The 18206-nt window shown below is 41.7% G+C and overlaps 1 protein-coding gene across 6 annotated transcripts in view; it reads right to left on the bottom strand.

The window, feature by feature from the left end:
• Window positions 1–18206, bottom strand: part of kcnab2a (potassium voltage-gated channel subfamily A regulatory beta subunit 2a) — an 89986-nt gene that overhangs the window by 9319 nt on the left and 62461 nt on the right. For 3 of the 6 annotated variants that reach the window (XM_030419167.1, XM_030419168.1, XM_030419170.1), the window contains 12 exons: window positions 15777–15820; window positions 15437–15474; window positions 15080–15159; window positions 10109–10153; window positions 9247–9291; window positions 8941–8984; window positions 8584–8670; window positions 6391–6476; window positions 6030–6150; window positions 5107–5201; window positions 3750–3870; window positions 276–964 (listed from right to left, as the gene is read on the bottom strand). In XM_030419167.1, coding sequence (XP_030275027.1) covers window positions 801–964; window positions 3750–3870; window positions 5107–5201; window positions 6030–6150; window positions 6391–6476; window positions 8584–8670; window positions 8941–8984; window positions 9247–9291; window positions 10109–10153; window positions 15080–15159; window positions 15437–15474; window positions 15777–15820 — 970 coding nt within the window. In that variant the 3' untranslated portion in view covers window positions 276–800. Of the gene's footprint in view, window positions 1–274; window positions 965–3749; window positions 3871–5106; window positions 5202–6029; window positions 6151–6390; window positions 6477–8583; window positions 8671–8940; window positions 8985–9246; window positions 9292–10108; window positions 10154–15079; window positions 15160–15436; window positions 15475–15776; window positions 15821–18206 lie in introns of those variants that run through there. The other 3 variants (XM_030419171.1, XM_030419172.1, XM_030419169.1) reach the window with 2 other exon arrangements.

Consider the following 18206-nt stretch of genomic DNA (forward strand, 5'->3'; position numbering starts at 1 on the left):
ATATATATATATATATATATATATATCACATATATATATATATATATATATATATATTATATAATATATAATAGATATATATATATAATTATATTACACTACATATATACACATACATACATACCATATATATATATATATATATATATATACATATATATATATATATATATATATATATATATATATATATATATTACACGTATACATATATATATGTATATAAGCAATAAGTATTCTTATGTGTATTTATTTCTGTGTCCACTTCAGAGTCCTTGATGTAAACTGTGGAGCCCCTGGGAAACGTGAGCGTAGCATTTCAAAACTGAAATATCAAACGTACTTAGGGAGCGGAGACATATAGTGTGCACACATAATGTGTGTACGCACACACACACACGCGCGCACGTGTACGCGCGTGGGCACACACACACGCACGTGTACGCGCGCACACACAGAGGAAGATACACAAAGCATGAGAATAGAGAAGAGCAGGGACGCTCTCTACTGCGGGCAAGACATAATGTGAGGAGAGGATGTAAAACCCCCACCGGTCTGAAAACCCCATTTAAAGAGTGCATCTTATCAGGAGAGGGAAGAAGTCGCTGTGAGCCTGTCTCCAATCCCCCTGGCAACTGATACTCCGCTGACCTTATTAACTCGGTACAGTAAAGCATCCAAGCGTGCAGCGGCAAACTGCCCAAGAGGCCGAGCTGTACCCAGGAGAGGAGGCTGCTGATACGGACTGTAAGGCACGAATACGAGGTCTGATGAAACAGGTCAGGTCGCATTTTCACAAATTAAACCACTGATTTGCTCCGCGGAGCCACAAACACGTGCACACAAACACACACACACTCATATTGAGGCCTCACCTGTATTGCTCCTATGTTCTCCATCAGTTGGTCGGTGTTGGACGCCCCTAAAAGGACAGAGCTCACCCCCTCGTTCCGTAGGCACCACGCTGCAGGAGACCAGTAAACAGCAATGACACCCCCAACCATCACTTTGGACACACAGGCACACTCACAGCACACAAACACACTGCGCAACATTTCTACAACAACACTTTACACACACACGCACACACAGCAGATTGATTTTTTTTGTACTAGTTAAATTATCCATTAATGACCAAAGCGCTGTGATAAAACATGGAGGCCAATGCAACACTTGTGTCCACGGTGAAATATTACAAAATTACAGCGGGCCGCTCACATCACACTCACACACTACCAGAGCCTTTACATACCACAGTATAACAAAACTCCAGGATAAGCAAGACTCCTCTACTTTTAAATGAGATTTTGAATAGAGAAGCAGAAGTATTATCACCAAAAAGTACCTAAACCATCCAAAGTAAAAGTACTCACTGTGCAACCCAACATCTATTCTAATTATCGTATATTATTTAATATGACTAATGAATTGACATGTATGCAGCAGAATTTCAACGTGATTTATGGTTAAAAGGACATTCAATTTCATCTGTTGGTATCTGCTAACGTTTTAAAGTTCTATTTATGTTATTTTTAGCATCGTTTGTTGATTTCCGTCTTCACTCTCCCACGTATCACCTGATGTTTCCCTGGAAGTTACAGCGACAGGCAACCAAATGCAAACACTGTCATACCTTCCGTGAAACTACAGATTTCTCTGGGTTTCAACTTGTGTAAGTGCACAACTAAACATAATTTATAACAATGGTCTAGTCATTTTTTTAGACATGCTAATGCCGAAATGTCAAATATTAAGGAACTTTACTTGCCAAATTGGTTTGGCAGCGATGTTTCTACCAAATTTGCTTCTATTAACTCAGGGTGTCCTGCTGATACCGATTACAGTTCACATACCATTTATATCTTCCTCCTAAATTAAAAAATCTGTACACCCCATGGCATGGAAGTCACTGGAATCATTTTCACAGAGGTAACGGGAGACTAGCTGTGTCTGAGTCAACAGACCCATGACGACTGATTGAAACACATCATTTTTGAAATGACAGAGAAACTGCATATAATCAGTGGTGTCATTATACAAACCTCACTTAATGAGATCAATATCTGCTATTATCCCAACGTGATGTATTGAATCAGTGAATCCACATGTGAAATAAAAGTAAAGGAGCAAAAACTTCAATATTCAATATTCCCTCTGAAATGAAGTGCAGTAGAAGTATAAAATGGAACAAACTCTACCCCCTGCTAATAGCATGCAGGAAACATTTCTTTGGGACCTCTCTGAGCAAACTGACACAGACACTCTTCTCTGTTTGGTGAGCCATTATAATTGTGAGCTGTTATGTAATACAAGTGCGTGCTTTTGCAACTGAGAAAAAAAAAAGAGGCTCTTGTAAGCAGATCACAGCATAAAGGGAGGGCGAATTTTTGCTGTAATAGTGGGATTATATTTCTACGCAAATATGAAAATGATGACAGCTGAAGGTCTTCTCCTGGACTGACACAAATGTAAACCTTCCCTCAGGCCCCAACAGCATCTATTCACTCTACTCTCCCTCTCACAACCAGCTGCTACAGGAGCCTCAGAGTCCAGCTTAAGTAAGGAACGAGTCCGTCATCGTTTTTATAGTTTTTATTCAATACCGGAGTGCCACGGTGATGTAGAGGACTTCCTGGCGCACATTAATCTCCTGCGCTGCCTTCAGGAGCGCTGGAAGGATTTATGGTAATTGGGAGAGATGAGGGTGTCCGCTAATGGGCCGTGAAACTTAATCTATGACGCTGCGTTACTGCAAGGGTGAAAAATCTGCAGCGATCTGTGCTGAGATGGGAGAGGGAGTCCCAGATTTACTCGCCACGGCCCTAATGTGTGACGCTTTAACGGCCCTCGCAGGACTGTGCGTCTTCGGGGTTTGCACATTCTCACTTTCCTGCCCGGCAGTGAAATCGATATCAGCCACTCGCTGGATTTATGTGCAGGATGCTATTTTAATGCTGACACGGGAAACAGCTAAATACATGTTAACGCCACAGAGCTGCATACACAAATATATACTGTAAACATGTTTGTGTTCCTTATCTTTATATTTATGTTCTTCTCTTAATGTTTTTAAAGGGACCGAGTCAGATCCTTGTTTAGGAGATACTGTATATTTATTACTGCAATTCCTTTTTTTGTTTTAACCAAATTTAATCCCATTTTTATCATCAAATCTATTCCTTAACATTTCCAAGCATTGCAGGTAAGGAGTATGTATGTGGTACTGTGCAGAGGTAGTTTCTAGCAGGAATATTAGGTTATTCTATATTTTGCCTACAGGTAAGTGCAGGTATAAGATAAGCAGACAGTGTTCAGTAGGTTTGTAACATCAGAAATGTGGACTTTGACGCAGAAAAACAATAATATTTTAAAACATGAAACAAAATGTTTGAGGTCATAAAGACTTCACAAATAAAACATGAAATTATGAAAATACTTATTTTAGATTTTTTAAGGACCTGCAGACACCCTGTGGTGCCTGAGAGACAATATTAAAGGTTAGAGATGAGGAGTTTATCCCTTTAATACGCACTATTTACCTCACTGTCTGATTCTAAGTTTTCTCCCAAATGATTAATTTCCTTCTCTCACAGCACAGACACACACGTCACGTCACAACACAACACAGCACAGCACACCAACAGTCAAAGCACAGAGCTGCGAGAGCGTGGCTGACCTCGGGCCCGTCCGAGGCAGAGGGACGGACAGACAGACAGAAAGAGAGAGAGCGGCAGAGTGTATCTGCGTACCGATGGCGAGTTGGGGCAGAGTGCAGCCCAGCCGCTCCGCGATTGCCTGCAGCTCTTTCAACTTCGCCTGCTGACGCCGGCCCTCCTCGCTCAAGATCTTGTCCTTCAACCACTGGTAACCCTGTCGAAAACACAGCACACCTGCTCAAAAACACAGCCCTGCTCACACCGCTGCGCCGCAGCTCCCGTGTCACCAGGGCCTGCTTTTAAACAAGTGACTCTGTCTCCTGCTGCCTACTGCTCAGCCGGGGGAAACACAGCTACAGAGATGCTGCCTGCAATACTGGATTTTTAGTTCTTTATTATTGCAAAGTTAAAAGCATTATACGAAGAAGAATTCTCTAATTAACTGACTGTTACTGTACCTGTTTAAATATCTGCACAGCTGAGTCAAAACAGTCATCTTTATATAGTATCAAGGATCAAACATCATACTATAAATCCATCAGTAACAAGTTAGAAACCAGTAACAATTATCACTGAGTGTGAAGAGTCAAAGTACCACAAACATCCACAGGCAACACTGAACCAAACAGGAAGCAGCACATTCCACACATGTCACCAAGTACTGCACAACACCGACATGGAGCTAGTTTCATGAACCAGGAGATCGGTCACTGACACGCAACCACAGGTACACAACATGCCACTCCACTACACAGACACATCACTACACTACGTCAGGTGTTGGACTCTTTTTTTTTTTTTTTTAATTCTGTGCATTAAAATATTGTTGTTAGTAACATCACTTGACATAATGTGGAATCTGTGGTTGCTAAAAGTGAAATATTCCTCTGGGTTCCTTCAGTGCTCACTGAATTAAATCATTAAAACTGCTCCTCCTCCTCATTAACGTTCAGTTGTTATGGCTGTGTGGTTCCCTTCTGCTTTGAGGGAGACAAGTCTTTCAAAAAATAATTGTAGGTCACATTAGAGCTGCCTGGAATAACATTAAAATGCTTCATGACTTATCCTCTGCTTAGTTTTGGCTTAAAAATGTTGGTATCCATGATAACAAACCAATTAAAAAAAATATGTTTACATGCTGCACTGTTTTGTTCTGCGTGTTTGTATTTATGCTCTCATGTGCACTGAAATGCGTTAAGCCGACACCAGCTGGCAAGCGGCATCAAACAGCGCTGCTTGGGAAAAGGTACACAGTGCATGGTGTCAACATGGCACTAAAAACACAGATGTATGAGGCGTGCACCGAGTTACAGAACCTGAAAGACACAAACACACAATAAACGAACAAAACAAACAACCGGAAACCAGTGGGGAAACACCAAACAGTGACACCGGCACAGATGATCAGAGTGGGATAAACACAGGAAACAGCGGAGCGAGGTGCGTCTACCTTCAGAGAAGCCCGAGAGTAGGGGGGCACCCTGCCGTCATATTTTCCTGAGATGATCCCACAGGCCAGTGGTGACCACGTCATGGCCCCCACACCTAAGGCAGAAATATGTGATCATCATGAAAATTATCTTAGCAACATCGGCTCCTCAAGTGCAGATCTGCTAGGTTCGACTCTTTTGGCTGTCAGACAGGACTTCTGTTTTCTGTGTCCTCTTGTGTGTCAGTCAAGCCAAGTCAGTCTGTTGTATAATTTGTAGGAGAACTTACTGGACGGGCTCGAAAGATTTAGTGATAAAACATTCTGTTGAATTCCATATCATAAAAAATACTGAGTTTGTTGTGCTAAGCAACGAGGCTTCCTTCAGGCACGCACACTCCGAGCCAAGGATGTCGTTAAAAAACCTTTATTTCTTTAAAAAAATGCTTTTTAACAATACCCTTGGCTGAGAGCTAGTGTGCCTGAAGGAAGCGTGTGTGCTTCCTTTTTATCGAAGTTTATCAGCTTAACTTCAAGAGCAACTCGCATTCACCTGGAGTATTCTTGTTCACACCTGAGATCACCTGGTGTCGTCTCCTCTTGCTACTGTGTATATTGATGTGCAGGATGCTAGTTTGTTTTCTGGCTTGCATGTCCACACAGAAAGAAAAATAGCCGTCCTAATACTGCTTTCACGCTGGAGAAAAAACCCACTAACAACTGCTAAACTCTGTTTTTGTTTTTCCTTCAGAGGGAAATGATACAACCGGCATTCATTCCCGTGTAAAGTAGTGCAGAAGCCACAGGTATTCATCAGCTTCAGCTCCAAACAGCGCTGCTCGAAGCCTTGAAGTTAAGGACATTGGCTCTTTACAGCCCTACCGTACCGTAAAGATGACTTCAAGCAGTCCTCTATGGAAAGCGACATGTCCATCACCTCTCACCTATCTTATGGAAGAGCTCAGGTAGCTGCACCTCCACCTTCTCTCTCTGGAACATGTGGTACTCAGCCTGCTCACAAATGGGAGGAATCTGGTTGAACTGTCGTGCCACAGAATACGCTTCCTAAAGAAAAACAGGGAATAAACAAGATGAGGCTCGTATAGATCACACACACACACACACACACACGTATACATACATACATACACACACACACAATATAAATATCATCATGAATAAGAGAAGGTAGGATACAGCGAGGTCAGAAATAAATTCTAATCCTTGTGATGTAGGAAAAAACTCCTCAGGCTATGTTGTAAATAAATAGTTGCTGTGTCTCCACACAAATGCACTGACTCTCACCATTATCTCCATCGGGCTCCAGCGGGATGTCCCCCAGTACATGGCCATGCCTTGGTTTATCACATGGGTCATTGCTCGAACCGTTTCTGCAAGTAAAAATACACAAAACCTTTCAATGAGACTGGAGACACCGTGTGGTATTTACAGAACAGTATTTCCTCTCTTTCTCATTCTCTATCGAGCCGACAATGTCATCTGTACGCGTGTCTGAGCTGCTTGTTCTTGATTATTATAAAAGATGTATTTGTTATCATATGCAATCCAAATGGACTGGGCCATTCGGGAGAGACGTGGAAAAGCTGATTATGTTAATGAGTATGGTGACTGATTCATTCTGATGAGGGTGACATCTTTTCAGAACAAGGCGCACTTGAATGACATTCATGTAAAAATCCACCAGAGTCTGTCTTTTTTGATCAGCTACAGGGGAACATGAAAGTGGAATAAATAAGAGATGACAGGCACATTAAGAGCAGCTCAACTCTTTAATCACAGACAAAGTGTCCTCACACTGGACTACAGTTTGATTCATTTGAAGCAAAGAGGGTGAAAAAATATACATGTTCGCTTCATGAAATGAAAAGTACATCAGGGATTAAGGTTTTTTCCCATTAATGTGCTGACCAGGCCTGACCGAATGTGACACAGATTAATCTCATGTTATTCTGTCAACACATCACTATATTTTATTCAAAGCCATCAGATAGGGAATTTCATTTTACAGCCACATCTGATGGCAAATGTAATCTCACATTACCCAACTTTAATTTCCGTCTATGGTGATGATTCATTTCATCCAACTGCCAAACAAAATATACTACGGACGGGACGAGGAACCTTTGGAGGAGCTCGGTGCATTTTCATCACAGGGAGCAGGGTCTAAATTAAGTTCCAGGAGCCCTGAACAATTCTGATTAGTCAAGAACTCACAGCATTTTATATCAACCACCATTTTTTAAATGTGAGTTTGTTTTTGTTTGCACTTCAATACGAAATGTGAGAACTGGCCACCAAATACGAGACAGCATATAAACTATCAGCTAGTTAGCTCAGTTAGCAGCGCAGCTTGTGGTCCAGAGAGGGAGCTTGGAGTAGGGAACTGTTGGTGTTATTTACATTGCTAGCACTGGAGCTTTGGAGGAGATTTTTATTTTAAACTGAACTAAACTAAAACTGTTGCATATTGCACCTTTTAATTATTTACTGATTACAACAATTGGTTAGTGATTAAATGTCTTGCTATGGACTAATCAAATAATTGTTGCTGTTGCAGGTTAGACAAGCAGAAAGGAAAAGTCTGAATGAACCTTTTACTTTTGCGGGACTGAGACTTCCAGGTAATTTGGGTGGAAACGTGGCTATACATAACAACCTGGGCGTCCCAGACAAGCCCAGGAGCACCAGACTGCAATAAAACAAGGGCACGTCACGCTTTAATAATCCTGAAAAGTCTCTCGGAGAAACAAATCTGCCCTCCTATCATCTAGCGGGTGCTTGGCTTAAGAGGGTTTCTCTGTAAAATGACAGAACAGCGGCTCGGCTCCACTTCACCCTGTGTTTCTGCCCTTCAGCTACTGCCAGAATAAAACATACCAGATGGCCGAACTACTGTGGTCTGAAGACACAGACTCAAAGCTGTCCATGTGAACTGTGTGCAGTCTTTTAAAGGGCAGATGGGCAAAAGAATCGCCTCGACGTTTACGTCAGAAAACACCAGCTACTTCTGACTAACAAGACACTGAAAGATTGTGAAAGAGCCGAAGCCAGTCAGGCATCAAACTGAAGGCAGGAAGGTGACCTCTGACCGAACTCTAACCTGAAGGGGGAACTCTGACACGGGAGCAGATGCGTACTGTGAGACCAACTGAGCCCACACACAGTTAGCACTCTGCCATTTAAAGGTCTCCAGCATCAGTATCTATCTATTCTCATTCTGACTGTGGAGGTGGAAGCACCAGGACAAAATGCAGCTTTTAAAAATAGATTTTTCAGTTACAAGAGGTTTGTATATTTGAGTCTTCACACTGCAGTAGTCATAGAGACAGAAAAGAAGTGTGTGTGTTTTTTTTTTTTAAATGTGCAACATGAGAAAAACATGAGGAAAACATGATTAGGTGTGTGAGAAGGCAAGAACAAAAAAAGCAGATGATTCAAAAGTGTCAAAGGTTTAAGAAGAGACATTAGAAGAGTTACCTTCCATGGGTGTATTGGGGTCTGGTCTGTTCGCAAAAACCACATCCACATATTCTAACTGCAGTCTTTCTAGAGAGGCCTTTAAACCTAGAAACAAGCACAACAGTTACTGAACATACATTAATATTCTTCATTAAAACCTGATCTATGTATACTGCCCAATAATTAATGCAGAGGATTCTCAAACTATTTAATTTCAAAGGGTTATTGTGCCCACAAGTTTTCTTGGCAACTCAAAAACCCCCAAAGTTTGTCAAATATTAAAAATGCTCCCTTAAGCCAAAGCAACTAATTAGGAAGCATTTTGTTGTTGTGGAGTCAGCATTTAATCCAATAAACTGCAGCGCCGCTCCTTACCTTCTATAATGTGTTTTCGGGATAAACCTCTTTCAGTCTCCGCTCTACAAAACAACATTTAAAAACACCCCGTTATGAACAATTACTTGAAATATGACTGGATCCGCACCTCCACGATAATAACATCATATATCCTTTGTGAAAGATGATCTAATAAATGTTTCAGCTTTACAGAAAGAGTTCAGTCTGGATGATACATGATCCCATTACTGGGGGCATCAAACAAGTCGAGAAAAATTACACAGGAGGATCGTTTCTCGTTTGGACAGGCGAGCTTATTCAAAGAAGCAACCAGATGAAACTTACTTTCCACCCCAGAAGATCTTTGTTGTTATCACCAGACTTGAGCGTCTAAAAATAAATAAATAAATAATTAATAATAATTAAAGCACATCTGTTACAACACCTGTCAGACTCACAGAGAGAGCAAAATATCAACAAAAAGAAGCAGATATATTATTCAAACCTTGTACTGAATAATAAACTGTAGTGTCTTCCCAGACTTCAATATGCCATTAGCTTGTGGAAACTTCACCCGACTTTCCATCGGCAAGAGGTTGAGAAGATAATGACTGAATTCTCATTTTTATGTGAACTTGTTCTTTAACGTCATTATTTTATGTCGTTGAACAAAACATGAACATCACTTCAGCTTCTGTTGCTGGGGATTTTTTCAGGCATTTAACCAAACAAAAAATCCACCGACTTCGAGACCGGTGAACTGCCAGTGCAAAAATGCAAACTCATCCCCAGGTTTTTAGAGCTAGGATGAAAAGCTCCTACACGTCTTTTGGGTAATTATGCATTTCTAACCTTATTCTTTGGATGTCACACACAACCACATCCAACAATACATGTGAGTGTAGCAGGACTCGGCCAGTGTGTTGTGGGCGTACGACCTGACAGAGCTATACAACTGCCAATCCAGGGCCGACAAAAGTAGAAGACAAGGCACTAGAAGTTCATCCATTATTTAGTGCCTTTGAGGAGGGACACAGGTGTGTGGGCACGGCCACCTCGCATTAATCTTTCATCTCTCCGACTTACCGTTCCAGATCACAACACGCACGCTCCCAATATGTGCAAAGGAGGAGATGATACAAGATTAGAGAGGCCGACTGGGACGGAAATTAAAACCCTCCAAACTCAGTTTAAGTGTGCCTCATACCTCCATCCTTTCTTCTTTATGATGTTTCCGAGCACCACCTCTGCCCTGCAACGCAGATGGAGAGAGAAGGCAAGATTAAATAAAGATAAGTCTTAGAATGATAAGAGCGTTTACACCAGTCTGAGGAGTGATTTTAAGCCCTAAATTAAAGAAAGAGGCCCAAACTCTGCCCACGCACCGTGTAATGAACAAGACAGCTTTCATTTTAAAGAGTACCTGTTTAGGAGTGGTGAGTGTGAATGAGCTGCCAGGTCAGAGGCAGCAGGGCCCGGCCCAGCTTCTCATTAGAAGCCACAGGGGTGCTAATGAGTGACATTAGGATGATCATGGGGCTCATTAAGGTTGGGCAGAACCCTGTCAGTAGGATGTCTCCTCAGTCCTCCCTCTCTAACAAATAATGACTCACCTCCTCATAACAACAGTTTCACATATCATGTATTTGAAACTCCACTAATAATGTATTTGTCTTGGATTCACTAATGAATGGAGCTAGCTGCTCTAATCGAATGCAGTTTACAAATAAATGATGTTTTGCTGTGTCAAAAGTGTGTTGAAATATACAAGGACCGCAATTCATCTCCCCTGTGACACAGTGCATTAGTGCTCCGCCAGTGTTGGTGTTTCTGTGTCGCGTGGTGAGACAGTCTGACATGTGGCTGTGGATCAGACTCAGAGACTATCATGTCCGTACAAATGTCAGAATGGGATGGCTGAATGAAACACTGACAAACATTTCACACCCTCGTCTGCAACTTTATGTTGTTTTTCTTCCTTGACAGCACAAGTGAATAATTCACTATCTTAAATCGATCTTCTCTGTGATTCTTCACACATTTTGCGGTGTCATTCTGTATGCTGTTACCAGACATCTCACTGGTGCTGTGAGGTTGATTTCAGTCATACTGTTCTGACAGGCCCTATATATGTAAATAATGCAGGCGTGTCACACTTCGCAGGTACTATATTGATGTCTGAATGCTTGTAGAGGGAAGAAGAACTCAAAAATATATATTTTATCGCCATATTGTTGATTTAGCTCCTCTTTTGTGCGTCTTCTCTCTATATAATGGTCATTCTTTAATATCAAACCCATGCCTATATATATTTTTATTATTACCTACTCATTAAAGGGTCAATTCATTAAAATATGAATGAATATTTTATTGCGTGAGTATAGGTCCTGCACTACAACTGGCTGTTTGAGACCCTGCCAGCGTGACCAACACCTTCTCAAACAACGAGCAGTCAAGCACTCCCCTGAGAGCATAACATGTGTGTTTGTGTGCATAATAGTGTGTGTGCGTGTGTGTCTGGCAAACACCCACACAGCTCGTTGTGTGTTGCCCTTCGGAAATGTGAGTAATTTGAGAGCCCAAACATAAGGTTCAGTGTGCCTTGAGCAGGTTAACTTTCTTCATCCATCCATTAATTAGGTCTGTACAACAGAGTCGATGTTATGACTCACGGCAGTAGCCACTGACATAATGATGCATTATTCATGGATTTACAATATTTTATTACTTTCAAAATTCTCTGTAATTATGCATCCAATTTTTCACTGGTTTCACACAATACCATGCAATTACTATGCATCTGGAGCAAAACGTCTGAAAGCCTGAAAGCAAATGAAGAAGGAAATTCTGTTCTGCCAATTACCAGGATACTTTTAAATGCTTTGACACAATATGTGTTCGCTGATAACAGCAGCTAGATTGGATGAGAAGAGCGTGTTTATTTATGCAATTATACATAATTATTTATACATTTCTGACTAACAGTATCCTGCATATTATGTTGGATATGCTAGTTGAGAATCACAATCTACATCTAAATATATCTCTGCGCTGAATGTTTGTTTTGTGACTGTTTCCCTGTTTTGTAGGGCGAAGCCAGGACAAATATACCAAACAAACAGCCAGCAACTGCCAAGCACTGTGAGTGAGCAAGACTCCGAGTGTGAGCGCAGCTTACAAACCTTGTTTATCTGTCCACAGCTACCTGACTGTATAACCACCAACACCACTTCACGTTCCCTGAGTCTGACTGATGAGGGAATCACACTAAACCAGAACCAAAGACTTCACATGAAAGCTTTTTTTCCCCTCCATTCTGATGTGCAAAGTGTGTGATTTGTTCTGGTCCTGTGTTTGTGTGTAATATAAGCTCCTGGAAGCTGTCAGGATTAACACCTGTGCAACACACACCGAGCTGTGTGACAGGCTGTCACAAACATGTGCACATGCCGAGCAGATTTGTCCTTTCCGTCAAAATGTGGTTTGTTTCATGGTGGCACAGTGATCAGAGTCAGAGTTGGTGATGCTTCTGTGTCAGAGATCACATTTTTCGGGCCACTTCCTTAAGAACAAGGCTAAAACAGCAGATTGTTGAGAGCTCTGCAGAATAATAAAGCATGCAGTGATGACATTTAGTGCACAACAGCTGCTGAGGCATTAGATAAGAAATGAGGAAAACCACTGAGACCTACAGGATGTTTCTCTTCTTGTTTTCTTTTGATTTTCTTTTTCGAGGCCCTGGCACTCTGCCGAATCTCACTAAACATAATGGCAATACTAGAATATCCTTAGGAGGATTAAAAAAGGGACTTGGTGCAGTTAATCAGAGATACTGTTTGCAAAGGCTAATCCCTTAGATTATTTCAAAGCACCCAAGTTACTACAAAGACAGATTAATCCACGCTGGCAGTTAAACCATCACTACATAAAGCACATGAGGCAATACAAGGCTGCTTTGTGGGGTTAAATATATCAACCCTGGCTGTCCCGTAAATTTAGACCCAGACTATGAATATCTGAACCCTCACATTACTGCAACACTGACGAGATGTTGTTGAAAAGGACGACCCTCATGTCAGGTAAAAAAACCAAGGACAGAGTCATCAATCTGCCTAACCCTTAAAGGGACAGTTCAACCTCAATTCTTCCTCTTTTGGAGATATCAGCCATAGGGATGTCCGAACTAGATGACACTCGGTTTCTTGTTGCTCAAAATGCCAAAAGAATAGTTTGTAAAATCTCAACAGCAATGTCTCTTTCTAGAAATCCTGACCGTGTTTCTCAACATTAATGCCATCCTCCTGAACTGAACTGTAATGTTAGCTAGCTAGCTAGTTAGTAGTCAGCTGGCCTCTCATCCATGAGTAGATGCAGGCTTCACTCTGCGCTGTGATTTTGCATGGTTTGGTGGAAAAAAAACCTACTACAAACTGGGGGTGTCACGATTCTCCAAATCCTCGATTTGATTCAATTTTCATTCTAAGGTCACGGTTCAATTCGATTCTCGATTTTTACATGTATTTTTTTTAAAGCACAGGCTGCTATGCCATTTTTAGACTAGACTTTTATGCAATATATAATATCCGACCTTTGTTCGCAATGCACCACACTACATTGTCAAATTTTAATAAAAACATTTATTAACAACCTAATGTAACAATAACTTAGATCTTCAGTCAATTAGAAACTTAAACAGAATAACCTGCCATCTAGTTTCTGCAGAGCTTGCAAACTGTGGCTTTTTTGTCAACATAGCTCACTGGAAATCCAAAATACTTCCACACCTGCGACTTCAGTGAAAGAGGAGGGGGTTTATGTTCTGTCGAAGGGTCTCCATTGTTGTAAGAGTGGCGGAGCCCCTTTCAGGAATAGGGCGGTGCGTGAGGTGCGTGCGTAAGGTGTGAGTGGGCGAGCGAGAGTGAGGGAGCGTGCATACGTGCGGACAGTGAATGAATGGGAGAGGAAGGAAAAGTGAAAGCAGTAGCAGTAGTAGTGACGCCGGCAGTAAAGGGTACAATACAGTCTGCTGTTTGGCTGTGAATAAAGGCGACGGCTCCTCAAGATACAGCAAAGCTCCCTGGTATTATTTCCCGACCAGCTTAACACGTGAAAGGGGGTTCACCAACAGTAAACACAAACTTTGGCCCCACAGGAAATCATCTCCCCTGTGCTTCCTGACCACGGTCCGGGAGCCGAACAGGAATGGTGTAACACCATGCTATCGTTTGGCTGGCTGTAGCTAATAGCTACTGGCTTAGCTAGTAGCTAAGTTAGAGGAGGTTGACTCGCAGCACTTCAACACTTACCGTGTGTATTTTTTTCCGCTTAGCAAGCCGACCGGACGTGACATGGGGGTGTGGCAGCATCGACGATTCCATTTTTTAAATCGAAGTTCGAGATTTTGACTTAATTTCGGTCGATCTCGATTTAAAATCGAAATCGTAACGCCCTTACTACAAACCTAAGATCCTACATGAAACTGCTAACAACAAGTTCTGTGGTTTATCTTGAGTAACAGTGTGATGATTTCTAGACAGAGACATTGCTGTTGAGCTTCTTAAAATGTCTTTTTTGAACACCATAAGCCGAGTATCATCTAGTTCAATCTTATTGGAGAGAAGGCAGACACTTTTAATGCCAGTATCTCATAAAACTCGGCAACTCACACCAAAACAATCTAGATGGATAAATAGTACTACAGGCGAACAAGGAAAAATCTGTGTTTCTGTTTTTAGGGGGGGATTGGGTCACTGGGACTACTTTCTACCAATTTATTAATAATAATTAATGCTGACAGTGATTTTTGTGGATTGTGGAGTAATGACAGTGACACATTGTTGATGAGTCATTTAGCACAATAGTCAAATCCATTTATGCTCGTTGTATTTGAAAAGCACATCTATAGCAGTGTTAAATGTTATTTTCTTTTAAATTTGGGTAAAATGACCCGTTACATATCAGCGACTGTCTACCATGAGTCTGAATGTGTTAATGTGGTATTCTAATCCTCTCCAATCCCCTGAACATTTGCTTGCTGCACCTAGCACTTAGACAAAGATGCTGTCACTAGCATATAATCTCTACTTTGTGCTTTTATGATCAATCACACGTGAGCAGCTTGGTGATAGGCAGTGTCACTGCTCACTGCTAAGTGACCTGTGCCACAGGATATACTCACTTTCCAGCAGCGTAGACCTCCGCTGTGTCAAACAGATTGATGCCATTTTCATAGGCCAGAGTCATCAGCTGCTCTGCCATCTGTTGAGAGAGCGGGGGGGGGAGGAACAAGCAGGGGGGAGACAACAGCGGGGTGGGAGACCACCAATGTGAGGTGTTAGGACTTTTTAATTATTAAACTTCCCTCACAACACTATAGATGGCTTTTTCTTCCTGTTTATCTCTAGCTGTTGACTCCCTCTGGCAATATGTTTTCACTCAAAGTAAAAATAGGTTCCTTCAGCAATCCAGATCATATGGAGGGTTTCCATTTCCGAGCTTTGACTGATGGAAGATGACAGAATCCATCTGCTCTCACCTCATCTGTTATCTGTCCGCCAAACGTCACCCATGTTCCTACAAAGGGTGACAGGGAAGGCGGGGTCAGGTTATATGCACATAAACACACATGCACACAGATGAGCAAGCGATACTGTGTGTTCTGCATATGCTGTATAGTACAAGAACTACGGTCTAGCCAAGGAAACGATAGTATATTCAAATCTGCAGACTCACTGGCACTTACATTTTCATTCCTAAAACACTCTTTTCTCCCCATTTGATGATAGAGCACCGTGGGGTTATGAGATCCTCACCAAATCTGTTATACAAAGTCCATGCAGTGCAGAAAACTAAGAAAAGATCTTAGAGAGTCTTACCTAATCCAAGGCAGGACACCCGCAGGCCCGACTTCCCAAGGTTCCTGTCAAAACAGAATGAATTACGTTAACATTAATGCAGCACTGAGGTGGCAATGATTTGTGATATTTTTCAATCTTGTGGCGGCTATGACCATTAGAATAAGGACCGATTTTTCACTTTGACTGATAATATGAATAAAAAATAAACAAACAAACAAACAAACAAACAACCCAATGACTCGTCTGTAATGTGAGAAAATTCTGTTCTTAAGGTTCTTATGGGTTACAGTCATGGCTGCTGAGGAGAACAGGGCTTTGTATGGATTTGAAGCCAGTCTGCGTCCTCTGCAACACTGACACATGTAGATAGGATGGGTAAGGAAGGACAGTAACATGTGTGCTGCTGACAATGAGAGTGTGAGTGTGTGTGTGTGTGTGTGTGTGTGTATGTGTGTGTGTGTGTGTGTGTGTGTGTGTGTGTGCGTGCGCGCGTGCAGTGAAATGTCAGGGAAAGTCAAAGAGAGGAAGTGGGTCTTAAGCAGGCCCACCATGACATCCACTGAAATTTCCCACAGCACACCAGGATCCCTCAGCCGCCATCTGACTAAAATCCCCCTCACAACATCGCGGAAGCTCGACTACTCACGACGACCCGCTCATAAAGCTGGCGTCTCTGAGCCTATCAGGGCCCAGACAGAACCCTCTGCTGACAATCACAGCTTTGCTTGGCTCTTTGATTCTTTTGTGTGAGCTTTTAAACGTTCCTAAGATGCCTGTGGTTCTTCGTTTAAAAGGCAACATCATGACAGATTTGTTATGAGTACCGAAAAAATACAATTGCTGTTATGTCTTTAGTTTCAGGTGTGTGTCTTCAGACCTTAATAGCTTCTTCAGATTCCACTGATCTAAGAAATTATTAAACATAAAAAAAAAAAAAAGTATGCTACTTCTGGTCAACCTCCTTGAAAAGATAAGCTGGCGGTGTAAAGAGATAAAAGAAATGTGGCATTAGAGATGATGTAACATGTGCAGGAGTCAAAGTGAGCATGTGGGAGGATATCTAATTTTTTTTACAAGACTGCCTGTATAGAAATACAGTGAAAGGGAGTGGAGAGGGAGACAGAGGAAAGGTGTACGGCGTGTGTGACTGCAGATGTGCGTGTTATGAGACTGCGCTTGTGACTGCATGTGTGAGTGGGACTGTGTGTGTGGGGGGGTGTTTTGTGAAGCCATGGTAGGATTGCTGAATTGCTGCAGTGACTAACAAAAACACTTCTTTCAGTGTGGTCTGAACACCAAGTCCTAAAACACTGACTAAAGCTTTTAAAATAAATATGAAAATCTCCACAGTATCACATCCATTCCAAGCAGGCTAACTGGGATACATTTGTGTTGTAGTGACACAGAAAAAAAAGCTTTTCAAAAGCTTTACATTTCTTTTTGATGTATCTCCATGTACAGTACTTTCTATTTTAGAGCCGTTAATCCAGTTAAACGTTCACTTCATCATTCAGCATCATTAGTTCCACTCTTTTACTTCACTGCACCACCATGGATGCTTGCAGAGTCTCTCCATTCATTTCCATGCTTTGTTTTCAAACTCAAGACATTTTACAACTGAAAATCCACCATTTTTCTGAGACAACAGGAGTTTCAGTCCGGTCAAGCGATATTGAAAAATAATGAAATCAGTACAGCATGTTTTGTCAAACAGCCTAATTAAAAAGATCTTATTTGGTCAGTGAGGTCTGTAATCGTGTTACAGTTGACAGTGAATCCAAGAGCCTGAGGATGTCATGTATAGAAGCTATAAGACAGTCAGTCATGGCGGAGAAGGAAGAGTGATAGAAGTACTGTGGTCCCACGTGCCCTTTCAGTGCACCACAGTGACAAGGTTAACAAAAGTCCCCCCTGGCGAACCACTGAAGCTTATCTACAATTAACTTTCTCTTAATTGCATGAGGAAAATACCCCCTCAGGGGGCTGCTGCTCGCTTCACACACAGAGATAACCGAAATCAAAAGTCGCTTATTGGCCGAAATTGTTAGTGGAGCATGTTTTTAATGATGGACTGAAACATTTGTTTAATAGTAGTGCAAAATGTCTTCATCACTCAAAAAAACATTCTGCTTGACTTCATCCTGCTTTTGTAGAGTTTGTCCCTGAACACAGTGTAGAGCACTACTGTACATTCAGCATGGAGTCTGTTTCAATCCTTGCATAATTCTGGATCTCAACACCTAACGACACACCGCGTGTATTAGAGCTTAGCACAAAGCAATGCTTACTATGCAAGTGTTGAATGAAGCATGTTTTAACCATGAATACTGCAGCATCCATGCATTTAAGCACGTCCCCAAACCTAAAAATAAGTAACAAGGGTATCAGAATACGTAGCTCTGCCCTTGCCATTGTTCCCATTGTTGAGATGTCCCTTTGTCAGCACAT

This window comes from Sparus aurata, chromosome 6 (genome assembly GCF_900880675.1).
Source record: "Sparus aurata chromosome 6, fSpaAur1.1, whole genome shotgun sequence".
Classification (NCBI taxonomy): domain Eukaryota; kingdom Metazoa; phylum Chordata; class Actinopteri; order Spariformes; family Sparidae; genus Sparus; species Sparus aurata.